Consider the following 27,875-nt stretch of genomic DNA (forward strand, 5'->3'; position numbering starts at 1 on the left):
CCTTATGCACTTCGCACGCCGAAATAGTCCCGCTTCCACGCCGGGACCTTGTTAGGGAGATCGTGCAGAAGCTTAAAACTCTGGCGAGGAGTAAGGTAATACGCTCGTCTCCCCCCAGGAAGAGGACCCGCCTGTCTCTTGAGCATCAAGATAGAGGAGAATATCTCTAAGTCCAAGGGGAAATTCTGCTCGCAAAAAAGGGATATCGTCCCCACCAGGTTCCGAATAGAGTTCGGATGAAGCTGGCCAATGGTGACACCGAAGTGGTTTATGACTTCGACGAGGAGGGGATGGAAAGGAAGTCGCAACCCTGCGGCAAGCTACTCTCGAAAAATCACGATCTCGTCGGGACCGTGTTCCCAAGGAAAGCTACCCGAAGGAATGAAATAGGTGTACCCCCTAGGAAGATTGTAGGACAGAAGTATGGATTGAAGCCCCTCAGGCGTCATGGTCGAAGGACCAAACCTGTCTAGCATCCGACCTCGGCGAGAGGTAGACGCCAAACTGCCCGCAGCAACTCGGCCCGCTAGTTCATAGTCTTCAAGCTCCACCTCGGGGTCATTGAGGCAGTCTGGGGACACGACTCGGTTGGTGGAACCTACGTCGGCCCTACTCGAAGAATCGTCTGAGCTATCAAAGCTAGACATTGGGGAAAAGATAGATTCAAGAAAGTACTCACCGGAAAGTTTGAAGAACAAGCTAAAGAACCGTGAAGACTGTATAACCAGCCTCGACGCGAGCTGGAAGAAAGACGCGAGTTGGAAGGTTGGACGCGAACTCGATAGACAACCGCAGAAGTGACAAACCAACCGGGGTCCCCCACTATTTATAGCTACAGTAACCAAGAATCGATCGTGCAGACTGAAGACGATCCAACGGCCCACGTTCTTACCAACCTTGCAACCCTTAAAGTCGAGACGTGATTGGCGCACGTCTTTCCGAAAAAAGCGGAACGTCAGCATGTCTTTTTGAAACCGACGTCGCTTCGACACGCGTCTTTTCGAATCTGACGCGTCGCACGACGGCGTACGTACAACAGTGGCGTGCCTTTTTGAAATGACCCGCTGTCACGTCCCAGCGGCGCGAGTTGGTTTGAAATTTAAAACGCACGGTCACAACCACCAGCGTTTTTGAGTAAGGCACGTTTCCAGCCTTCTCGAAAACCGAAAAAACCCTAGCAAAAGCGTCTCGTACAGTGAAGGTTTGAAGGACGGGACAAATCTACAACCACCTCGTGAAAACTCCCCGCACCATGGCAAGGCCCTCGGCGCAAGGAGTGGGGGGCAATTGATGAAGGAAAATTTGGCCCGACCTCTTTATTATGAGACACATGGCAGAAACGACAGCTTGGCAAAAGGGGTCAAGCCTAGGCGGCAAGAGCACACTCCGCCGAACTAACCCACCTTGTAACAGCTCGGGGTAGACTTCGCCCAACGCCTTGTAACAGCTCGGGATAGACTTCGCCGAACTACCATCTTGTAACAGCTCGGGGTAGACTTCGCTGAACTACCATCTTGTAACAGCTCGGGAACTACCATCTTGTAATAGCTCGGGGTAGACTTTGCCGAACTGCCACCTTGTAACAGCTCGGGGTAGACTTCGCCGAACTGACCGCCTTGTAACAGCTCGGGGTAGACTTCGCCGAACTGCGCCTTGTAACAGCTCGGGGTAGACTTCACCGAACTGACCGCCTTGTAACAGCTCGGGATAGACTTCGCCGAACTACCACCTTGTAACAGCTTGGGGTAGACTTCGCCGAACTGCCACCTTGTAACAGCTCGGGACAGACTTCGCCGAACTGACCCACCTTGTTACAGTTCGGGATACCTCCGAGCTCAAGACCGCCTCGCTCAACACTTCACATCATCTTCTAGGCACCAAAGCCAAACAAGTCGTAGCATGCCTGGCACCAGGGAATTCCTTGCCCGAGGGCGCCACGCCTGACTGACTTGGGATCTGACGTTTGGCAGCAGCACTCTAAACGGCCACCTGCCACCGCCACTGACGCCGCCATCTCCAGTTGGATGGTCAGGCAGTGACGGTTAGGCAGTGACGGTTCTGTCTCAGCAGAAGAGACGACAGCCGAGTTGACAAACGCCAAAGTAATCATGCCCGATCTGACAAGGGCCTCGGGGCGAGTACGCGAAGCGACTATAAGAGCCCCTTGCCCCCCCGGTAAGAGAGGTATGCAAAAACTTTGCGCTATCTGGTATTACCTTGCTTTTGAAAGATTCTAACTTGAGCTTCGGAGCCTCTACACCGGGTTCCCCCCGGAGCTTTTCCATCTCTCCCGTTTCAGGATCCCTGCTATCTCGTTCGAAAGCAAGGCAGCGGACAGCTAAGACCAGTCGGATCGCGCTCCATCACATCCCAATACATCCCAACCATGTATTGGGAACATCTCTCATGACAATCACATAAAATATTTCTAATGCATGTTGAGATGCGCATGTAAGGTGCTGATGTAATCTCTATTAAAGTTACTCTTTTCCGTCAATCAGTTGGAATTGATCACATTTTTTATGAACTGAGTATATTATGGTGAAAATATAAAAAATAAATAAATGATGGCTGTATAGCTGGATATAGAACCAATGGTAACGCCTTACCCAGGCATATAATACATGATACCCATATTATTCAATCTCTCAATTGAAGTTATTATCGAAATTAGGATGTTTATTATACATATTGCAAATAAAACCTTGGCACACTTGTCCATTAGGCTCAGTTAGGAAAGAGTATAAATACAAATATATACAATATAAAACCATACAAATTAATACAAAATGCAATATTTTAGAGTTTATATATTTGCATTTGTACTACTTTATATATGTTTGCGCTAAATGGTGCGCGTAGATTAATAGTCTCACGTGTAAGCAGTTTGTGTGTGTAGATGGAAGCTAAACAGAGCAATCCAATCATCAGCTCGAATTGAGTGACAACTGACGCACGGACTGGCAACTGATGTTCCAACTGACAGCTGACTGACAACTGAAGAGAGAGGTGGCGGTGGAAGGGATATTATCGAGGGAGAGAGGAGTAGAGAGGGAAAGAGAGAGTGTGGGGGAGCAAGAGATACAGTGTGTGAGCGACAGGGATAGAGGGAGAGAGGGAGAAAGAATAGACAGTGTGGGAGCGAGAGGGGATAGAGTGGGAATTTGGAACCGAGTAAGAAGAAGAGGAATGAGAGAGAGAGAGAGAGAGAGAGAGAAGAGGGTGCCTGGAATTGCAGTGGCAATGTGTAATACTTGAAAGGCTTTCCTCCCATCAACTTTTAAGGGGTCCTTCTATTTCTTTTGTTCGGTTTGTCTTGTAGTTTTTTCCATTTCTTTCAAGGTGGGTTTCTGTTTCTCAACTTTCTTCAAGTTTTCTTTGACAATGGTCAAGCATTTTTGTTTTTCATGATAACGGTGGTGGTTTCCGACATCGGTGCACGTCTGGTTTTCCCCTTCTTTTTATGTCTAATGTTTTTTTTTTCTTGTGCTAATTTCTTTTTTTTTTTGGGCCATTTCCGTTTGTGTTGGAGGGTTTGATCATTGATGATGGTGGACAGTGGTGCCAGTGGTGGACTCGATTGCGCGAGTGGGACGAGATGTTTCTTCTTTACTGTTTTCTGTGCTTGATCAGTTGTAGTCCAACGGAGATTGTCGGAGGTGCGATGGTTTCTGGCATCGGCGATGACAATGTCGCATTGGTAAATGTTGCGGTTAATATATATATATATATTTAAAATTTATTATTAACTTCAATTTAATTAAAATCTCACAATGTCATAAATGTGAAAGTGGAGTATGTCTCTCTCATTGCTTTCTGTTCAATGAACCTTGAGACTAATGGTGCTTTGAATGACGAATTTTTAAGAAACCTCCGGTTATTCTATTTATTGTATGATTATATTTTTATTTTATAATTTTGCTTTTATTGGCAATTTATAAATTTAAAAGAAATAAATAAAATTTTCTATTTCTCTTTTTTTTATTTGATTATTGACCGAAAGACAAAAGACAAGGGAGATTAAATTGGACAAGGGATGGTTGGGTAGCTATTGTCTAAAATGTAAAAACTGGAAACCATATTATTTTTGTATAGTTTAATTTCATATTCCCTATCATTAGCCCCTGCAATGCAGAGCCCGCCCGCTAGTATATACAGTGCAAAATAAGATTTAAAAATACATATTTTTGTCCTGTATTTGCACTCTTTCCAAGCTGTGCCTAAGAAGATCATAGGTTTATTAACATATTGCCTAGAAAAAGAAACAAATCCATATAATGTCTCTTAAAACTTCATCTATAACATCCAATGAGTCAAACATGTACGTGGATATGAAAGAAAAAAAAAAAAGATTGATTTCATAAAAAATAAAAAAGAAAAGATATCCCTTTGAGATACATGCAAGACTATAAAAACGAAACGCAATCACCAGAGTGGGCCATCGCTTGCTGGTCCCATGCAAGAACCTCATTTTGATGTGGTATATCGTCTTCTTGTAGATCTCATTATTCCATGCGCCCATCCTGCGCTCTTAATTAATGAAGCTGCCTTGCTCTCTCCTGCGTTCAGGCTTCATCTCTCTTCGTTTGTGGTCGTGAATCGTGATCTGACGACGATAGCAGCACTCCCACCTTTAACATTGATTTTGGGCCAAACTAAATGCACTTAACTTAGCTCTATTAACTTATATTCTTCAACTGGATACATTTTTTTTCTTTTCTTTTTTTTTTTTTTTAAGTCCATGAACCATCCATGCTACGACAACCAAGACGGATAACCTACACGAGAAAACAAAGGAGGAAAATAATAATAATAATAATAATAATAAAGTCAAAACAAGAAATGGAGTATGTGTTTCATTAGCGCTGAAGTGAACTCCCCCCAGTGGGGTACGTGCCACTGAGAAGGGCTTTTTTTTTCCTTGAAAAATGAATTTTGGGATCTCACAACCTGTATAAGAATGGATAAGATATGGTGTTAGGTTAAATTCAACCCTCCCCAATTCATATATTATTAAAAGTATATAAATTAATGTACAAGATGTTGAATATAATAATGTTTTGAATTTTATATGAAAGATAATTGATAATTTATGTATATTGATCTATTTAATCAAATAATTAGATATTTTAATGTTTGTTCATACTATTTTATTTATTTAATATTTATATATAATAAAAAATAATAAAAAAATTAGATGTAGGATCTAAATCCAATCTACTATTCCGACACACACCACCATAAAAAATAGTGACAATTTTACCCACAAAATCAGGTCCCCGATTCAATCCGCCCCGAATGTACGGATTTTCCCCGGTCACAAATGCATACAGGTTGGGCTCGAGGAATTTTTTTTGCCCCGGACTGGGGATGGGGCGGGGATGGGTGCTATCTATAAATCCTCGAACCCGCCCCGACCCCAATTTTAATTTACAACTATACCTATTAGGGTAAGAGTAATTTGACTAAATTCGTGTTTTCTGAATTCCTGTTTCGTCTTCTTCTTCAGTTTCATTGTTCAACCTTCGCTGAGTGCAGAGACCTTCGACCTTCGCACAACCGCTGACCACCGGGCGTCGCCGCTGACCGCCATAGCACAGAGCTGCGGCTCAATCTACAACCATTTTCAATTCAGTCTTTGTCTTCGAGACTTCTCAATTTCTCAGGCTGCAATCTTCTTTCGTTCTTGCTCTCCGTTCGTCCACCAACCGCCAAGCGCTACCGCCATTGTAAAATCGCCGGCCTCCGGCTATCGACCGTCGTAGCACAGAGGTGCAGCTTAGTCTACAATCATCTTCAACCTTTCTCAGTCTACAATCGTCTATTCGTCTTCAACCTTTCTCGGTCTGCAATCTTCTTCGATCTTTCTTGCTCTCCGTTCGTCTGCCGACCGTCACATCAAGATCAGGTCCAAGCTCCTTATTGTCCAACAGTTGAGGGTTTTTGAAATATCGTCCTGCTAATTGAATCAAAACAGAACAAACAAATGGCATTTTAGGTTCTTGTAAACTGAAATGTTACGCAGCCTTTCGATGGAAACCTTTTCTCTCTCCCTGTTCATTATTTTCTTCATTTTCTATTTGTCGTGTACTCTTATTTACATCTCCGCTCCATTCCATTGGGTTTGGATTCTGAAAACTCAACCCATTATAGGTTTTGGGGAGCGTACATGTTGAGAGGTCTAGGTAGGTAGATAGGTAGGATTTAGAATTTACAAATCCTTCTCCGAACCCGGTTGCCATTCATATTCATTAGTCATTAATTCTAATAGAAAAGTTAAAATAAACAATTTTACCCTTAATTATTTTTTTAGACTATAGGTATAAAGCAGCAGCTAGAAACAAATATTTACAACAATCCTCTTAGAACCTAACAACGAACTCTTTGCTGCTTATGATTCGTTGTTGTCAAGGGAAATTACCCCTTCAATTTATTATAAACTTCCATGCTTTATTAATTACAAATATTTCATAAGTGATTAAAATACTGAAAGGTAAAAACCTGTGGCCAGTTGAAAACTTAACTCATTTGGCTGAGTTATACCCATTGTTTTCAATCCTCCGTTGACTCAATTGGTTGAACTGTTCGAATTGTCATCTGGTCAAGATTGCGGGTTCAGTTTGAGTAAAACCGGGAGAAAGGTCATGACCCATTGACTTGGTCAAAATTGTCTGTCCCAGATGGTTAGACCATTGACACTATGATCAGGTCACGAGATGCATACTAATTGTATATGCAAACTTTGGGAGGCCATAATTTTGCACTCCAATGTGATTGAGATGATTTTTTATTTTATTTTTGAGTAGTTTTTCGAGATCTATGCATCCTAAGGGCTATAGGTGCCTTGCCCTGATATTTTCATGAAAAAACCTCTTTTTGGCCTCAAATCATAATTTTCAATATTTTTATAAATAAATATTTAGAAAAACATAAATTAAATATAAAACTATATATATATATATATATATATATATATATATATATATATATATATAAACATAATTATACAATATTTATTGATGAAAATATACATACATACGCATACAACATACATACACATATATATACATGGTGTTTGGAAGCGTGGGCGCTTTTTGGGACCGATTTTCAAGAAAAAACGTCTATGCTTCTAAGACCCGTTTTTCACAAAAAAAAAAAAGCTTCTGCCACATAGGCAGTGAGCAACACTATGTTGTTTGTAAGGTGATTTTCATCACTGTTTTTCATGTATGTGCTGATAGGTAAGCACCACATGATACACATCAGTCAACCGTTGGGGGAAACGATAATTTAGCGTTTCATGCATTGGTGGGGTCCCAATTTTCAAGGCATGCCCGGTTTTTTAATAATCGGCTAAACCAAACAATGAGATACATGGGCGTTTGTTGAAACGCTTATGTGGATCCGACGTGGCACTTTTTTTTTAAAAAATGGCTACAGTTCCAAACCCCCATAGATAGATAGATAGATAGACTTGAAATATATAGTCACTAACTTGGCATGGTCGGATCCATTCAACCTGCATGGTCGAACCAGTGACCCACAACCCGGAGGCAAAAACGGTTTGGCCTCCAGGTCGGTTAAAACACTGGTTATGCCCAATAAGTTGTATCAATTCTGTTAGTTACAAAAAAAAAAAAAAGGCTCTACAACTTACACCTCTTAGGAGCTTCTGCTTCTTAGTCTAACCAGAGCTCTATTTCGAGGAACTCTTTCTCTTCACAGTTCTACTATTCACACTTTCAGCATCTGTTCGCTTTTCGGTAAGTTACTTACTTGGGTAAGTGCAACTACTTAGTTAAATTTTTCCTGGAAAACACTTACCCGAGTAAGTTCATTTACCCATGTTCTTTTATTAATCATGTAAATAAGGCAATGACCATTTTAGCCATAAAAATCTATTATTAAAAGAGACATTGTGGTCTCAATCAAGTGTTGGCAACTTTCCCCATAATTGGGAAAGTTATTTACCCACCTAATAGATGGGTATCACTTGCCTAGGTAAATGATACCCAGAAAAATAAATTTTCCTTGGTCCTCACGTAAATCTGAAAAAAAAAAAGAACATGAGATTCTTGATTAATGGGAATTAAAATCTCATTGACCAACTTTCCTCCTCAAAATCCAAAAAAAGAAGGCCCCCTCATTATTTAATGGCGAGGTGGTTTCAATGATCCAACATGGTTCCAGAAATCTTCAATTTCGTAATATGGGGAGTTTTCTTACGAATCGTGCTCACTCTGTGTCTTTGACGTCGTCGTCTTATTGCACTGAACTTCTGGGTCACAAATACCTCTCCCCTTCACTTCCTTATTATCCTAATTGCAAATTTAATTTCAAAGCTGATCTGAAAACTGAAGGTGAGATTATGAATAGGTTTTGATTTGATTTCCTTAATACATATATTTGTGGCTAGTTTTTTCCGGATTTTGTATTTGCGTTTGTTGAGTAAGACTAGAATTGATGATCTGAGTCCTTTTGAGAGTTGAGTTTATCGGTCTTGTTTTGAGAGATGAGTTATTTTCTTGAGATATTTTTACTGGATCCGTTTGTATTAGGCTGGAGGCAGATTCCTATATCGGATACTGTCTCGATTGATATGGACTATGGGATTTTACATGTGGCAAATCCAGCAGGAGATCTGATAGATTGTCTGGATCAGTCATAAAATCCCTTCAACGAGCAAAGTAGGTGGAGCCATGGAGAGGCTGTATTTGGTTGCAATGCAAATAAATTTGCACTGATACATAATCATGGCAGTGCAAATTATTTGAGTGTAAATTTTCATTTATTTTTGTTTTAATTTTGAGCTTATTTTATTTGATTACAGTATAAATGAAGTAAATTAAGACATAAAGTAAAATAAATTAAGATCTAAAATAAAATTAAACAAGAATTTATATTTTTTACATTTGCACTTCCATATATTTGTACTAGTGCAAATAAATTTACATACTACCATCAAACACAGCCAAAACTCCAAATTTGACCAAATTAGGGAACTTATATTTTTCTAACAATAATGAGAAGAGAGAAGAAATAAGGAAAATTCTCCTCCCAGCTTCTTTTTTCCATTTTCATACCTTCTCTCTTGGATAGCGATCAAGTAAAATAGAACTCGTGTCGATCCTTTATCTATTAGCAATAAATCACTAATAACTAGTAAGCGGTTCATTACAGTTACAAAAAGAAATGGTAAAATTACCAGAATTAATTGAAAAAAAAAAAAAGAAACAGAGAATAGTGATACATGGTGAAGCGAGAAAATGTGATATTGGCACGGCTCAATCAAATGAAATCACCTAATTGAGTTAGAAGCTTTGATTTGATTGAACCATTCCAACATCTCACTTTCACCCAGCATCACCCTGTCGAAAGAAATCAAAACAGAAACAATTTATTTACTTGCCTCCACGAAATTGCAGAGTTATGACCGGCGGCAACGCGTATGAATGTAAACTTAATTCATACCCGGCAGTGATGACGTTCGACGACGACAACGAAAGCAATGAAGAGGACGATTAAAAGAACAGTGACCGATGGTATAGCAATGCAGAATGTGGCAATGTGGTGGTGGGCATGGTGGCGGAGTTCCAGAAATGGAGGGCGAAGGCAATCGATTATAAGCAAGAAGAAACGAGGGATCGAATAGTTTTATTTTTCAAGGATCGATGGTTGAAACGTCCGCATCTCTGCTTCACGTAATAGAAATTCCTTGATATGTTTTTGCGCGTAGTTGTTGGTGAGGGCAGGCGAAGATTCCATTTTTCACATATATTTTATTTTCTTTTGGGTTTTTTTTTATTTGAATGAATCATCATCAATTTTTCACAATTGGTTCGGCGTCGTTATTCCAATTTCATCAAATCAAAATAATTAATACTTTCTAAATACATGCCAGATCCTAAATTAGTAATGTTTCACTAAACAAAATAATTAATCAATTATTATCATCGTCATTTCCGATCATCAGAATCGTCATCATCCATCATTGCTTGGTAGGGATGCAATTTGAGCGGGCCCAAACCCATCCAGTCCACAAACTTGAATTTCTTGTCCTTGGGCTGAGCTCAGGCTTAAAAGTTTGGGTTTTTTAATTTTCAGGCTGACTTGGAGCTTAATCCTTGGATAATTTGAATATAATCCAATTCAATTATATAAATGTATATATGCATTTATAAATAGATATTTATATGCATACCTCTATATACATATACATGTATATCAACTTTTAATAATGGCTAATTGATCAATCCGAGTTTGGCTTAAGCCTGAGCCCAATCTAAGTGTATCAATTTTTACTATGGGCTGGGTTTGAATTAAATAATTTGGACTTGATCTTGAAGTCAATTTTAGGATTGGGCCTGGGTTGAACTGAAGCCCGGCCCAGCCCTCCCAATTGCTTGGTACTTTGAAGAACTGGAAACGGGTCGATTCATTGCAGCCGCTTTATTCATTAATTCGAGAGAATGTGGGTGTGGAATGTGGCTCCCTACAATGACTATTGACTAGTTATAAAAATCATTTTAGTTAGTCCGGCAAACCCATCAATGGAAACAAGCAACGAATAAATCACACAGCGGCATTCGGCATCCAGCACCATGATGGTGATGATATAATAAGCATGGTGACAAAAATGGTCAATATAAAATAATCAATGAAAATCATGATATCATATATTCCCCTTGCATATTATTTATTTAAATTTTATTGTTTTTAAACCCTTCTTCCTCCACTAAAGACACAGAGAAGCGGTAGATTCGCCAACCCACTCGCTTAGTACATAATCGACCTAACTTTCTTTGTCATATTATCTCTACATATTTGGTGCAAGGTTTTCCATCATATATATATATATATATATATATATATATATATATATATATATATATATATATATATTTTTTTTTTTTTTCTTGTCACACGCTCAGAAGAATAAAAGAAAAAACAATAAAAAAGGAGAGAGAGTATGTGTATGTGTTCGCCCACTGAAATGGACAAGTGTACTGAATACTAGAGAAATTTCTCTTCTTTCCGTTCTCGATAAAAGTTGCTATTCAAGGGATGTACCGGCGAGGGACCCTTCTCTATCCAGTGTTTTACCTTCGTTGGTTTATTTACTTTTTGTTGCCAAGTTACATTACTTGAGTTTATTAATTTCCCCTTTCTTTTTGTTGTTGCTGCAGGATAGGCTGACGGCAACAAGGTAAATCTGTTCCTAGCCAAGAGCTGACTGATGAGTCCCAAGTTCGCTATAATTAAATTAAGGGCTGGTAGGTCATACATGTGGAGAGAGAGAGAGAGAATGAATGTTAGAGGCCCTGTATGCTAGTCCAAGGCAGATATTCTGACGTTCAAGTAGTACGAGTGTGATGGGAGGTGGACGAGGCCTGAGATTGGGATGCTTAGACAAAGCCACAAGTGAGACAAGAAAGTTATTAGCAGTAAAGAGTCTATGTGCTTATCTTGGGGGGTCACCCCCTATTTATACTTGAAGCCATCTAGAGGTAGGTGGATGTGGACGGCCGGGATGCGGTCGACCTTGAGGGCGTGGCCATCTTAGGCCGCCGCATGTGGCCGCTTTATTGGCCCCGTTCTGCGCACCGGCCTTTGCTCTGCACACACTCTCATTGGATCCGCTCTACGCGCATACATGCCATTGGCCCGAATTATAAGCACCTACATCAGTAATATTTTCTTTAAAGGCTGGCATGGGTTCAACAGATCTTCCTCTTCTTCCTAAGCATCATTGACGTCAGTATTATCATTTCTATTTTTTAACTCTTGGGACAAAAGGAAGGCAATAAAATAATATATAGGGGGCGTTCTTTTTTCAGATTTTGAGAGGAGGGAAAGTTGGTCAATGGGATTTTAGTTCCCACTGATTTGGCATTGACCAATAATCTCATATTCTTTTTTCAGATTTATGTGGGGACTAGGGAAAGTTTATTTTCCTATGTATCACTTATCTGGGTAAGTGATACCCATCTCCTAGGTGGATAAATAACTTTTCCACCTTGGGGGAAAGTTGCCAAGACTTAAACGGGACAAAAATACCCTTTTTAATAATGGATTTTTATGACTAAAATGGTCATTACCTTATTTACATGAGAAATAAAAGAATATGGGCATATGCAATTACCCGGGTAAAATACGTACATTCATGTGGTAGATTAGGAAAAATAACAGGAGGCCCACAAATGATGAATCTACCAAAGCAAGCTTTTTTCTTTTTCGTTTTTCTAATTTTTGCAAATGCACATTAGAATTCACATTTCGATTAGAGGAAGTACAGCACAAAACCTGGATTTCTATTCAAAGTTCAAATACGGTATTAGATCAATCACTTAATTACAATGCTCTACTCTATTGTGAATTGTGATCTTCGAATTTAATGCTAACCAATGAAAGACGACTGATTGTTGCTTCTTTCAGGCTTGAACTTGTATGAAATAGGTAGATAGGAAGTAACAACTAACTATCTATCTATTGTACCCATTCTTATTCCTAAATTTGCGTGAAGAGAACAAAACAAACAAGAACTCTGTAACTTTCCAAGCATGCCTCAGCTTAAACTCTTCCTTGATTGGAACGGCCAACAACCATTATTATATTCCACTTCCACCAACTGCATTTTGCATGAAGACCACCCAGATATATATAAACAGGAAACAGCATTCCGACCTTCATAGGCACAGACCCAGCCTTTTGCTCATCTCCATAGAAATTGATCGGGTTTGACAAAATATGAATAAATATACCACCAAGCACTACTAACCATGGTATTAGTGGTAATAGCTGAAGACGGGTGTTGTTCCCTGCTGGCCATATCAATATAGCCACACACATCAGGCTCAGTTTGGAAAGAGTGAAAATACAAATATGTACAGTACAAATACATACAAAATAATATAAAGTGCAAGGTTTTGCTCTACAAATTTGTATTTGTACTCCTTCCAAACTGAGCCTCGAGAACATCTCTTATATTTTACTGTCATTCATGAAAAATATTCTTAATGTGTAGCTGCATTCACGTGGTGAGCAATGTATTATGATCAGCAGATCGGGGTGACTTTGCTAGTTTGGTAAGAGTAGTTCCACGTTAATCATACGGTTACAAAGACATTTACCATTTCCATTCGATTTTGATTTATTTTAGGCCCATTATTTGTCATTGGTGGTTCGGGTTCGGTTGGTAGGTGTTCCTTATCCAACCAAGAAAGCAAAGCAGTATTTAGGGATTTATTTAGTTAATTACATTGCCGACATTCATTTTCCTTCCAGAGTCCTGCCCTCTCCTGTTACTGTTTAGGGACAGCTGGAATCAAACTTGTGGTGTGGCCAACCTTAGATTGTTCTTCTCTGTGGCCCATTCAATGAAATCACATTAGTTTGACCCATATTTGATTGTCACTTATCCCCCACATTATGATTGGGCTTCAGATCTGGTTCAATGTGATTGTAACAGCCTATCTCGCTCAACTGTCCAATGGGAACTGGGAAGCTTCAGACCGATCTGACCACACAGTAAGGCCTATGGCCCTATATGGTATATGCTAGGCTACCAATATGATGACATCCCACCTGTGGGCTGTGTAGCAATTGGTAGCCGAAACCAAGTTCGAATCTCCTGCCCAGTAAAGCTCTGTCCATGTTTATTGCAATCACACATGGAGAATATCTCATTCTGCATGATATTATGAAGGGGAGATGTTCTCAAATCCCGGAGTACCTACCTCAATTTTCACTTGTCGAATGAATAACAGTGCACAATTCAAACGAGGCCAGAATGACGTCACCCGGCATCCCCTTTACATCGCCAAATTGAATCTACAACCAATTCTTTCATCAATAATCCAACCCAAAAGACACGCATTCGGAATTCAAAAGCTTCCATAAAAGAGAGTACTCGAAGGTGCTTATTTTATCTGGGAGCTGCCGATTAATGTATTGGCAAAATGAAAACTTATTTCAAATGAGAACCCCAAAAGATTTCTTCAACTTTTCAACCTCCAAATAAACTGTGGAGTCAGGGAGGAACTCCGAGAAATGGCTCTTACTCAGATCATTGATTGCAACGGCAAGTTTGGGGATTTCCAAAATTTCCTCATGGGTCAGGCTCCTAACAAACCTTGCAGGATTTCCAGCCCAAAGTTCGCCAGTTGGAATCCTCCTGCCTGGTGCAACTACAGAACCAGCTTCAAGGATGGAGTGAGTTTCCACCAACGAGCCTTCCATAAGAATGGAATGTTGACCTATGATGCACTCGGGCTCAATTGTGCAGGACCGCAACAGACTATAAGCCCCAGTTGTGACAAACCTCTCGATCGATGTCTCTGCCGGCAGTCCTGATGAATGAATATAATAATACTCGTAAGATAAAAAAAAAAATGCAAAATTTTCACTCTGCCTGCCTTCTTACCCAAACCAATGGGTCCTCTAAAAGTACCAACACCATTTTGTGGTATGGCACCAAAAATTCACTGAATGACGAACATGAACAGCAGCTATCAATGTAGAATGTACTACATCCAAAATGCAAGACATGAGCAGCATCTCATGTTAGTTATCTGAACAGTAGTTACTGACGAATTAACCCCAAGTGAAGGGATGCCGTATCAGAACAGACAGCTCAATATTACACGTGGCAGCAGTTCAATGTTTAACATAGAGAAGCATAAGTGTCAAGTAAAAGCAACTTTTTAGATAGAGCCAAAAGTACAGGTGGTACCATAGAATTTTCCTAAATTAAATATTGAATGTGCACAGTTTGTTCAACCAATTTATCATTGAACCACGGTGTATGTGAAGAATCAGCAACACCAAAGTAAAACAATCACTTCACATGGTCATCTAAGCACTATTAAACAAGCCAAAACATCCCTTGGGAGATTTGGCTTCCCGTCCATAATACATGGATATGATGAGATCGGCTTCAGTCAGTGCAGGTCCATGTTCACACCGTTCGATCAGCCTCTTGCCAACTTTACGGTGGGAGTATCTCGCCATGAAATAAAATACATAAGTATGGAGATATTTCCAATGTAAGGCTGTAAAATCTGTTAGAACGGGCTTTGCACTGAAAATACTTATCATATACTCTGGTACAATATTGAACCTGACATACAAAGCAATCATGATCCAACAACTAAAAATCTTCAGTAATCCAAGGTATGCAATAAATTTGACCCCAAGGCCAAGGTTCAAAATATCAGTAGAGTATGCCCTGTATCGGGTGTATTGTATACTGTATCGGCAAGGTTTCAATACACCTATTTAAAGGTATTTTCAGGAACCTATTTATTTTATTTATTAAATAATATAAAAATATTTATAAAAATGAAAATTTGAAAAAGAAAACTAAAAAAGTAAAAAAATGCATCGTATATACACCTCTGCCAATAGAAGGAGGTGTACCAATAATTTGAACCATGCCCAAGGCTAAACCAAACCATCCCACTCTATTGACCTAAGTGACCACCTTTTTCAACCTCTCAGATTTCTTCAGACCTTTATCTGGATTTCCAACAATTCCACTCCTTTACAAGGAGGGCGAGGGGATTCTCAACCCTTTCTTTGATGGGTTTGGATTTTTGGTCCTTATTCACCACTTTTAAGTTACAACATATTAGGTCTATGCCAAATGTAAATGAATGACCACCAAGCCATGAATGGCAAAGCAAATAATTGCCTATGTCAAGAAAGATTAATGTTCTTATTAGATCTACAGATGTTTATGTATCCTCACGCCATAATATAATGATAACACTTTTGATAATAATCAGACATTATAACTATATATTAATCAAAGAAGAGATAAATACAACAATAGGTGACAAGGCATCAACTGTCCCCATCCAACATAAAATTCACTCCATTAACCAATTACTATGCCCACCTCCTATAGAAAATCATGCAGAAATGCCCTCCTGACCATAAGTACCTTAATTTCTCGTTCTCCTCGCAACTCCTGAACAACTAAATTTTGATTCTGCCTTAACCCTAGTTACATTACATCTAGTAGACTCAGCCAAGATTCAAAGTTTTTTTTGGATAAATTACAAAGACCACCCCGGTACTATGGTATGGGATCAGTGACAAGTACCCTCTCTACTTGCATTTGCAACAATAACTTCGAAAAAGATTCTCATCTGGCTGTTTAAAGTTTTTAAATGCCCAAACTACCCTTTTCTTATTTATTTGGACAGTTTTACCCTTTCACTTACAAATTTTCAAACAATTAAAAATACCAATTTAATTCTAAAAAGAGGCACTCTTCATTAACACTGGAACGCTGCAAAACAAGCCATCCAACCACTCAGGAGCACTAGCAATGCCAAACTCTTCAAACCACCCCCGCATGGATCGTTTAAGAATTTTGGTCATCATAGATGACAAACTTGTTCATAAGCTACGATCATAAAACAAAGGTTATTCAGAACTCTCTCTTGTCCCCTTCCCTCCTCTCTTCAACTCCATACACATACAGTTTTTCAAAACTCCGACCCTTTCACTAGCCCAAATGCAATTCTGCATAGTCATTGTCATCTTTGTGCAAGGCATTCAGAGACAGGTATGTTAAGCTTCTTTGGTTCTAATCTAGCATTTTGATTGTTATGATTGCTATATCACCAGCCTAGAATGTGTTCTTATCATCTAACCAACTAAAAGCAAATTAAGGCAAGGGTATTTCAACTGCCATACATTTGTAAAAATAAAATCATAAAAATAACATACATGTATATCATAGATACCCTGTTAATCTTAAACTCGCAGTGAATAGGAAAAACAGAAATAGTTTCTATATATTTAGTGTTTTTTCATCATTTGAGGTTTAAATTGGAGAGTGGAGACTGGTCTGGTGTATGGCAATGCCTCTTGCTGATGCTGGTAAGAACGTTGCCGCATTGGGCCATTCACCATTGGCAGTTTGGTTTAAAGTTTGAACCGAAGAGTGGTATGGTAACTCTAGCCCAGATAGAAAGAAACAAAACTGCAAGTGTGCAGCATTATGCCTTGCTTCCAACTTTCCAACTGTCAACAACCACTCAAAAATCAAACGACTATTTTTACAACTTTCAAGCCGGTAGCCTCTGTGAGAGAGAGAATGAGGAGGGAGTAGGCACAACTCTCTAGTTCTGGGTTCAAAAGTTTGAAGATAAATAGTGATAAACAAAAGTGGGAAACCAGAAAAGAATAAGAAAGGAGGACGTTGTTATTCCCTCTTTTTTTTATCAGTGAACATCTATTTTATTTAAATTTCAGATTGGAAACAGTGCAGCCCAAAATAATTTCTGTCTCATTGCCCCTTGTTTTGCTAGATAGTCAGCTAGCTGCTAGCCCATTTGCACTCCTTCAGACCCATTTGAATTCAGCCTCAACCTCCTTTGCCATCTTTTCCACTTCCCTAATCACATGTTCAAACATCCACGGGGTATGGCTGCTGTTTGTAGCCCAGGAAATGACCACTTTTGAGTCCCCTTCCACCTCAATATGCCTGAATCCTATCTATTTAGCTAGCTTCAAACCTTGTAGTATTGCCAAAAGTTCAGCCCTCAGTGAATTCCCCGTGTCAATCAGTCCTGAGGACACAGCCAATATCCTCCTTTCAGAATTTCTGATTACTCCTCCTATACCTGATAGTCAGGGTTTCGAAGGGAGCTCCCATCAAAATTCAGTTAAATCACTCTCCCAGTAGGCCAGATTTGTTTTTATTCTTATCTAGTTGTGTACAAAGATAACATTGCCCCTGATCAGTCGATACATTCTTAACACAGTCTTTCACCAATTCCAATTTTAGTTGAAATTCCCCTTTTTCTGATGGGTGGTTGAAAATCCCTGCTTCCCTTATCAGTTCTGCATCCTTTTACTTAGGCAATTGATAGAGAGGCTCCAACATGAGAAGAGACTGCCTAAAATACGCATCGACTTAGAGAAAACAAGAAAAAAGACTCTTCAAACTGTTAAACTATAAACTGTTCTTTTCTTATCAATCTCAATTTTCTCCAATTTTGTTCCAAAAGAAAGATATTCCACATCACACAAGTGAAGATCCAATTGGAAAAACCAATAACTGGATGGCTCATCCAACAACAGAGGTTTTAGGATATCTAACCGCACTTAGAAAGAGGCCACCTGAAGATTTTTTGCTTCTGAAAGGGGCACAAATAGAATAACAACACAAAACCCAGCTACTCTACTTGTAGGCTAATATGTTGCTTAGTTGAAAACTCCTCATAAACAACAAAACAGGCAAGCAACAAAATTAACTTATGATTAATTGGTGCATGCTGCAACACAATGAATCTCAAAGACATAAATTAAGAACATAAAACAGCTTATTGATAAAAAAAAAAAAAGAACATAAAACAGCTCAAGTAGCAGTTCGCTGGCGCATAAAAATACAACACAATCGTAACATCTTGAGCAATAATTCAATATTAGTATCATCTCATCTTTGCCACGTGCACATTAACATATGCCTCAAGAGAAGAACGATGGTGCTCACTCCATGGTTGCCTAAAAATTGTTAAAAAAGGCCCAACAACATCATATTTGGTGATATATTTCTTGGAAACCAATGAAGAATTAAGTGGCTCATAAGGCTCAGTTTGGAAGGACTAAAAATATAAATATGTAGAATGCAAAACCTTATATTTTGTATTATTTTGTATGCATTTGCACTGTACATATTTTTATTTGTACTCTTTCAAACTGAGCCTATCAGCCTAAGCAATTATAACTTGCGTTTAGTAACCATAATAGAATAAAATACATTTTCTTCAGAACCTCAGGACAAAGGGAAAAAAAGGTACAGTATCAAAGAAGGCTTAACCTCAGACCTTTCTCAATTCCAGCTGCATTTGACAACTAGAAGAACCTTCGAAATCACATAGGTGAGTCAATCCGACAATGCAGCTATTCCACACCATTAAAAGGGGTTGTTCAAGTCCTCAAGTTGATTTGTAGGTCTATTTGTTTTCAGAACGATTAAGCGGATTTTTTGGATTACACATATTAGACCTCGTCCAAAAATAATTTGAGCACGTAATATTTAATTTATTTTCCCAAAACGAAATAAAAATCACCGCAATCTCACTAAAAGAAACTAAGAATCAGAATCAACAGAAATGGATTGAGAACAACTATTCAAACCTGTTGGAGACGACCAAGCCGCATGGAGAACGCATCGCTCCTGCACGTTTGAGCAGAACCCGACGGTGATTTTGTTGAGATCGCCGCGAAGAACCGATCCATTCCAAATGGAAGATCCATCGTTAACCGTAACATGGCCGGATAGAACTACATTCGGAGCCACATAGGCGTCGACGGCGACCTTAGGAACCCATTGCCCTAAGGGGATTATTTTTCTCTGCCCTCTATAATCCCATTTCACTCGATCAGTTGCAGTTACTTTCGCTGCTTCGGTGGACAGACCACGGGGAAGAAGAGATGAAGGCGAGAGACTAGGTTTTAGGGCTCTTCTGGACAAACGAGCTAGAGTCGCCATTTTCCTTTCCCTCCTTTACGGTGGAGTCAGAGAATGAAGGATAGAGAAGTGAGTCCAGGTTAACGAGTTATGAGCGCTTCAAAGTTCAAACTCGGACAATCTCAGTCACAACTCACAACTCACAACTCACATATGGGACGGAGGAGGAAGCCGGCGAGAGTGTATCTCACCCAAGGATCATCTAACTGTCTACAACGAAAGGCTTAGGATTTCCTTCAGTCCATCGAAATCGGATTTGCTTATCACAGAGCGTGCCACACAGCTCATTGCAGCCGTGCATCGAAAACATCCTATAATTTGCCACTTGTACAATGCGTACTTCGGACCCAATATATATATATATTTTTTTATAAAACCATTTGACAATATCAAAAGATCTAGTATATGTCTGCGATATAAGCGCCCCATCACCAAATGCTTTCTCTCCTGTTTTAAGAAATTTCATTTTGGAGTTTCCTTTAAGGGATAGACATTTATTGATATTTTTTGATGCAATCTCTAATAGTGCATATGTGTCATGAATGCTTTCGATAATTGTTTTTTTGGGTTTTGTAACCACATTAACTACAAAATATTTATTCAATTGACGTCAATGAAACCAAACATATACTTAATTTATATTTGCCACGTAGATATTTTGAGGGAAGGGGTGGTTTTATCTGATAAATGCTACCATACATTTTCTATTATTGTCACGTTTCAAGAAACAGGCACTTTCCAACTTAGCAAAGATAAACGTTTTCTCATCTTTTGCTGTTTAGAAGGGCATTTAAAGAAATGGCCATATGGGTGATTCAGTGTGGCACCTTTCCTTGATATTTGGGTGTTAATGAACCGATCCAATGGTCCAAACTATCCTTGCTTGCATATTTTGAAATCCAATGATTGATTTTAGATGAAAATCACACCCAATAGTCATAATGACTGGTATAAAGGATGTATGTGTGGGTGGCCTTTAGTTGTTATATTCAAATAAAAATTGCCCTTCAAATTGGGTATGACAACAAATAAACATGTGTTTGGTTTCATGGACGTTTATGGATAGGCTGTTTATTTGTAATTTTTCACTTAAAACATTTTTTTTTTATTTTAAACGTTTATTGTTTTTGTTGTTTGGTTAGACTTCACTTTAAACGTTTTTATTCTCCACCTTAAATTAATACCCATTAAAGTGTGTCACATTAGCATTTGGTTTCAAGAAACACTGGGGCGTTAAGAGAAACAAGAATTTGATGTCTTTCATAAAAGCTTTATGCACAAAAATCAAAACGTTTTAGTTTTATATCATTTATTTGATAAATGGTAAAACCAAACAGTTGTTTCATTTTGCTTCGTCTACAATAAACATCAATGCTTATGTAGTGTTGATATGGTAGCGTCTTTTTAATAAACACCCACAGAACCAAATACAGCCTAGATCTCTAGGTCAAAGGCGGGAAGAAGAGTGCAAATGGTCTATGAACAGGGGAGACTTGCAGGAAGAATTAATAGATCTAAAATAAAAAATCAATATGAACTAACTTACTAGAAGAAAATGAAAAGAGCAGAGGTCTCTGGATTGATAACAATCTTATCGGTGCCAACAAACGGGAGAACATGTAGATCTCAAGGTCCACGACAGGAAGAAGACCATAGATGGTTTGTGAATAGGGGAGACTTGTGGGAAGAACTAATAGATCTGCAAATAAAATAAAATAAGATGTCAATATGAATTAGCTTACCAGAAGAAAATGGAAATAGTAAAGGGTCTCAAGGTCGATGACGTTCTTATCAGCATCAATGAACAGGAGAACAGTATACAGTGGCGGTAGTTTTCTCTTCAAACGAACGATGGTGCAGGATTCTCTTTAGATGCGTTAGAGTGTCCAGAAAAAAAGGTATAAGTATTCTACTGAGTTTGGTGGTCCGCAATGCATTTCGTCAACCACCTCGGGCCGCCACATCGGCATCCATGTCAGTGCCACGTTAGCCACGTGTTTCGAGAAACCCCTGGCCATTAAGGGAAATAGGGGTGAGCATTATTCGGTTAAAACCAAAATACTGAATTGAAAATTTTGGTTTTGATTTTTTCAATTTTTGGGTAATTTGATTAATCGAAAAAACTGAATTAATTAAAATTTATTATGTAATGTATAATATATAATATATAACATTTAATATATAATATGCTATATATTTATATATTAATATATTATATATAATATATTATAATGAAATTTAATTTCATAATATAATATATATATTATAGGTTATAATATAATATTATATATATTAATTAAATTCGGTTTTTAACCAAAATAACAAAAAATTGTATTATAATTCGGGTCTGGTTCTGTTTTCATTTTTTTTTTTTATTTTGGTTTGTTCAGTTTGGTTTTTAATTGAATAAACTGAATGCTCACCCTTAAAAGGAAGCAAGAATTTGTTGCTTAACCCAACGGCCCCAGGCACAAAAATCTAAGCATTTCCATTTTTACCGTTTTTTCAATAAACTAGTGAACCAAACATTGGTTCAAGGCTCAATAAACACCCACGCTTAAATGGCACAAACGTGGTAGCATTTTTTCAAGAAATACCCATGGAACCAAACATGTGCCTAGTTACCAGTTCATTTGGTTCAAAAATGAAAAATGCAACTAAGGGTTGGTTTGTTGATATGTCAACTGGTTCACGAGGGTTTTGAGCTATCTATCTATCTATATATAGATATAGATATGCTAAACTTTGGAAAAAATCAAATACCCATTCTACCCTCTTGTCGATCTCTTTCTCTTATAATCTCTCATTCTTGAATTCCATTAACGAGGAACCTTGTTTAAAACTCCATCGACTCAAGAGAAGGTAGCAACCACCGTTGACTCTTTCAGCCCTAAAACTTACTCCAGTCAAGAAGGGAAACACCATTTGACCACCGGAGATTGTCAAGTAGAGAAGTGAGGCAACGTTTCTGGTTTATGCACATGAAAACACAGATAAAATTTGAACTTTAGCTATAGATTAGAAGGTGAACTATTGCATGTGGTTGTTCTTCACCGGAAGGTTGGCTGAGAAGTGTGTTAATCAACTTAAAGGCCGCCTAATCTTTTAATCACATCTTGGATTTACGATACTAGTTTTCTAGCAGAAATGCCAAATGATGAATTCTTGGGTTTGATTGCATATCAGAAATAAAACTAGTTGTTACACTGTTAAACTTTTCCCCTTGTTTTTCTATTGGGTTTTATGTATTTATAGACACTTCTGAATGCATCTTTTTTTTTTCTTCTCGTTTTGGGTCATACGAAATGTCATTTATTGAATCTGTGATTTGGTTTTTGTGGGCTTCAATGAATTTGTGCCTTTATTATTTCTGTGTTTTTGGATTAGATGAAGCATAACTTTGTTTGGTTACCAATTTCTATCGGTTGGCTACTGGTTACTCAACTTACAAGCTACCAATGATGTTAGTAACACCTTCAAAGTAAAACATTAACAAGTTAGAACACAGAAGAGGAATTGATTTCCTGTCCTTGAGAGCCTTGGTTATTTTTCCATGCGGTATTGTTGAGAATACTCATATCTATTTGTGAAATGCAATCCTCATAGCAAGAGAAACGAGAAAAAAAAAAAAGCTCTGGTGAAAAATTGCTCGAGGGGGGAACTAGATATTGTAGACAATGAAGAATAGTTGCCGATAAAGAACAGTGACTGGTGAAAAATGGTTTCTAGAAAATGGGAAATATTCTTAGGTGAATGGAATGTTTTGAATGATGATGCCATGCAAGTGTTTAGTGGTGTTAGGGTTTTAACTCTATTCTTTTGCTCTGAAAAATGGCTCATAAAATCGCAAGTGTGATGTTAATCGAATAAGAGCATTTTTAGAATTTTAATATATTTTCAATGATGTCCTAACAATTAGTTAGGGATAATTTTGTAACTTTAATATATATATATATATATATATATATATTAAAGTAGACAATGTTAGATTGCCTCTCTTTGCACTATTACCCTAATCCAACAATTCTAAAGGGCATGCGAAATTCCCTTTCCAAGCTATTTATTTGCTAGCTTCTAACTACCTTTACTAAAAAACTTATTGGTTTATGTTTATATTCTAAAAAACTTGTTGTCAAGGAAATATCTTACGGTGGTTCTGAATCGTCTTATTTTCTCCCAAGTACATCTCCAAGTATGAGCCCTACAACTGTTGTAGTGTTTGAACAACGACAACCCTATTCAAATGTTGCTCTATGTTTGAACAGTAGCAACCTTATTTAATGTAATATTGTAACGTTCTGATTCTTTTTTAGTAAAATATATTGATTCACATGAGACAAATTCTCTCTCATTAAGTCTTATACTTAAGATATGAAATCTTATTTTCTCTCATTAAATTTTATATTTTAAGCTATTTTTTACTAATAAATGCTACTAATTAGATCATTGTCAATATTTTTAATAATATAAATCCATATATTTTAAAACTGACTCAAAAACAAAATTATTATTTTTTATCAAAGTGGTGGCTAAGCAATTCAACTATTTGAATCAAATTGATCAATCTACAAAGTTATGGTTAAGTAATAAAATTTTAAATATTGAAATAAATATAAAAAATTAAAAACAAAAATGTAGAAAAATTTAGATGCATTTCTGATATTTTTATTAAGTAAATTAAAAAAATAAGTGTAATAAAAGAATTATTTTTATTAATAATGAAAATGAAATGTATAATTTAAAATTAACCAAAAATGAAATATAAAAAGTAATAATAAATAGTTCAACTTTTTGGTTAAATGTGTTAACCTTTAATATCATAAATAATTAATAAAATATAAAAATGAAAAAATACATAAATTTTGCAAAAAAAATGGCAACGGGGTTGGTTCGGGGTAGGGATCATATTCCCCATCCCCGTCCTCAATCCCCGTTGGGGATAAATATAAATTTTAAAATATAAATAATGTTTTAAATATATTTTGATATATACAAATAATATCATATATTTAATATTAATAATATTTACTATATATAGATATAGATATATAGTAAATAAGTGTAAGTGTAATATATTGAAATTATTACATATATGATATCATATATTGCCATCCCTATTTAGGCACATGTATGATATTATAAATTTATCATATTAAATAAAAAGTAAGTGTAATATATTGGAATTATTTTTACACAAAAAATACAAAAAAAAATTGTAAAGAAAATTGAATACATCTATAATTTTATATTTACACTACTATTAAAAATATGGATAATATTGTGAAACTTTCTTTTAACTAAAACACTCATTGTTGAATTTAGTCCATATTTAATTGTAAGGTTTAAATTGTAATTTTTATACTTAACATAACACACGCTAACTTTTCAGCAGTGGTAACAACGAGATTTAAATCCACGTCTTTGTTGGGACTACCCAACTGACGTGTCAACCAAGCTACCACTTAGTTGTGGTAAATTTAACTACTACTTTTCACCTCATTCAATTCCCTCTATTTAGATCTTATGTTTTTTTTTTTTATATAAATGAACAAAAGAAAAAAAAAAAGATAGACCCAAAAGAGAAAACACTACAAAAAGGAGAGTTTAGTCAAGCATGCAAACCTTTTAATGAAACTTGAAACCAATGTTTTTGAACCATTATTGACCTGGACAATCAAATTGTTTGGCCCGAGAATCATCCAGGAAGCCAGATTCATTTTACGCCAAAACTACTCCCTGGCAAAAAACTGTTGAATTGGTAAATGACTTGTTGACCCGAGCAATTGAACCGTCAACCCATTCAATGTTTTTTGGCCATTTTTTATTTTACTTAGCTTTTAATTTTTTAATTCTGTTGTTAGAACGAACTGTCCGTTCAAACTGTATGGTCAAATTGTTGACTCGAAAACCAGTGATTGGAACGATTCTAATTCTAGGTCATTTTTTTTTTAAATATTGCTTGAAACTTCACGGTTTTATCCGGTTATCACATATTTGGATGAGGTGCTTATATATTCAGGTTTGGATTTTGCAATATACGTCTGATTAATAATAATAAAACAAAAAATATAAAGACGAGAAACAAAAGATACATAAAATTTATAAAAAAAAATTGATTATTATTATTATTATTAGTATTAGTATTATTATCATCATCATCATCATCATCTAGAATTACCATGTGCAAAACACATGCACACTTACTAATAATAAAAAATATTAGCTGCAACAGATGTGAATTGTGATAAGCCCAAAGGATAAACTTTGTTTGAATAATGAAAAAGAGAGGGTCCCAAAGCAGTACATATCAGGCGGGCACAACCTTGTAAACACAACACGTTCAATGAGTAATTATAAAGTTTTTTGACACTTATCCTTTAAAATACCCTTAACCTATTATTGAAAAAGATTAAAAATCATTTTTGACGATTCTCAGAATATTTATCAAATATTCATTGAACGTGCTAATTCATTCTCAAAGTGAGATTGGTTGGATCAAGCCACCTTCTTTTTTTCTGAAGTTGAATTTCGATGGAACTTTAAATTCCTCTACTGGTGGTGTTGGACTATTAATTCGTGACTCTAATGGTCATTTTAATTATTTGTTTAACACCAATTATTAATTTAATAATAACTACTAATTATTTTAAATTTGTAATAATAATAACAGTAATTGATTAATAGTTTATTAATTACAATTATTATAATAATTAATAATAGTTTAATAGTTATTGAAGTAAATTAAAAAATAAACCTACTTGGTCTAGCCACACTTGTCAATAATTATTTACTATTTATAATTAATTCAGCTAAATTAATTATAATAATTAGTGATCATTATTATTTATTAAAATAGCCATAACTAAAAATAATCAATCAGTAAATTGTATAATTAATCCGGCTGGACTGAACTGATTCATGTAACAATTGTGATTAGACCGAGCACGGACCAAAACTAAAATGGTTTGAGGGTCACACTCGGATAGGACTATCCATAATTCGGTCCATTAAACCCATCTTCTCAACCTCTGAGTCTCGCTACAGTATCATTCGATGGAACGACTAGTAGCGGGTCTGGGTGAAGGAACTGAGATTTGTTTCCGTCCCAATTCAGACTAACGAATTATTGGTGATTATAAATTATAATACCCTCCCCTCCCAACTCCCAAGTGCTACTGATAATTACGTTTTGATGGAATGTCTATGAAGCTTACGTTAAATGGCTAAAGTAACATAAATCCATAAAGCCCCCACCTGCCTATGGACAGTTACACTTTGATGGGATGTATACGGATGTGTTATACAACTCCCACCTATTTTCAGTAGTGTAATATGAAGAATGGGCTATGATGGAATGTCTAAATTTCATCAAGGACCTGGGTGTTTGTTCAGTTTTAGTGGAGGACGTCAAGACGATATTAAAGTGGTTATTCAATCTCGAAATCGACTGATTATTTGTGAAAACTGACCCATTCAGGTTGTATTGATTTAGATCAGTTTTTTGTTTAATCAATCAGTTCAAAAGGTTTAAACTTAAAAATTAAATTTACAAAATTGTAATGGTATTATTAAAAATAAATTTATGATATAAAATATTATAGACTAAGAAATATGAGGATTTTTCCAGTTTCTCATATTAAAAACTATATTTAAAATATAAAATACTAATATGTATCTATGGTCAAGTCGTTTGATTTTGACCTATTTACAAATGGCCAAAGAAAAATTGATCCAATTTAGTCAAGTTGAGAAATTATTGAACCAAAACCGACCGAAAATACTAAAAAACCAACCAACTTGGGTTGAATTGATCGTATTGATCTGTTTCATCAGTTTAATGAATAACCCTAATTGAAATTGATTATTTTTATTTTATTATAAAAAATATTAAAAAATATATAAAATATAAATAATCATTAATTATTTAATAATTTAAAATATAAAACAATTGTATACTCTTATATGATTCTATTATTCTCAGAAAGAATCACCGTTAGTAATTAAATAAATGAATCAAACATTTTGAGACAATCGTTAAATTACTAGCATGTGTGCAACACTGATAATATGTGATGTAATGTATCGTGGTATCTGCTTGGATGTGCAATAAGTTGTATAAAACGAACCGTGTAGGATATCCAAACTGCATGATTTGATTCACAAGGATTTGTGTCAATCACGTGTATATAAATATGTGTGTCGTGGATAGACCTGTTCATGGGCCGGGTCAGGCTCAGGCTGGGCTTTTGCTCTTAATTAACAAGATTTTTTCAGACCCGAGCCCAAGCCAGGCCTGACCAATGGGCCTACAACTCTGGCCTGAGCCTGGCTCTCATAAAAAGCCCGAAGCCCGACCTAACAGAGGCTGAAATGCAAGGTGATTGAG

The 27,875-nt window shown here is 36.8% G+C and overlaps 1 protein-coding gene across 1 annotated transcript; it reads right to left on the minus strand.

Annotated features, from left to right (window-relative positions):
- Positions 1 to 13,711: 13,711 nt before the first annotated feature.
- On the minus strand, positions 13,712 to 19,876 carry LOC148853481 (gamma carbonic anhydrase-like 2, mitochondrial). Its single transcript, XM_088984416.1, has 2 exons — positions 19,156 to 19,876; positions 13,712 to 14,348 (listed from the first exon to the last, which is right to left on the minus strand). The coding sequence occupies exons 1-2, from the start codon at positions 19,508 to 19,510 to the stop codon at positions 13,972 to 13,974; spliced, it is 732 nt and encodes a 243-aa protein (XP_088840542.1). The 5' UTR covers positions 19,511 to 19,876; the 3' UTR covers positions 13,712 to 13,971.
- Positions 19,877 to 27,875: the final 7,999 nt, after the last annotated feature.

Source organism: Nelumbo lutea, chromosome 4, assembly GCF_056320005.1.
Source record: "Nelumbo lutea isolate HS-2025 chromosome 4, American lotus-T2T, whole genome shotgun sequence".
NCBI classification, from domain to species: domain Eukaryota; kingdom Viridiplantae; phylum Streptophyta; class Magnoliopsida; order Proteales; family Nelumbonaceae; genus Nelumbo; species Nelumbo lutea.

Coding starts and splice junctions, on each gene's coding strand:
- LOC148853481 (XM_088984416.1), bottom strand. CDS start 19,510: ATGGCGACTCTAGCTCGTTTGTCCAGAAGAGCCCTAAAACCTAGTCTC. Junction 14,349..19,155: donor GGCTTGGTCGTCTCCAACAG/GTTTGAATAGTT, acceptor TTCATTCATCAG/GACTGCCGGCAGAGACATCG.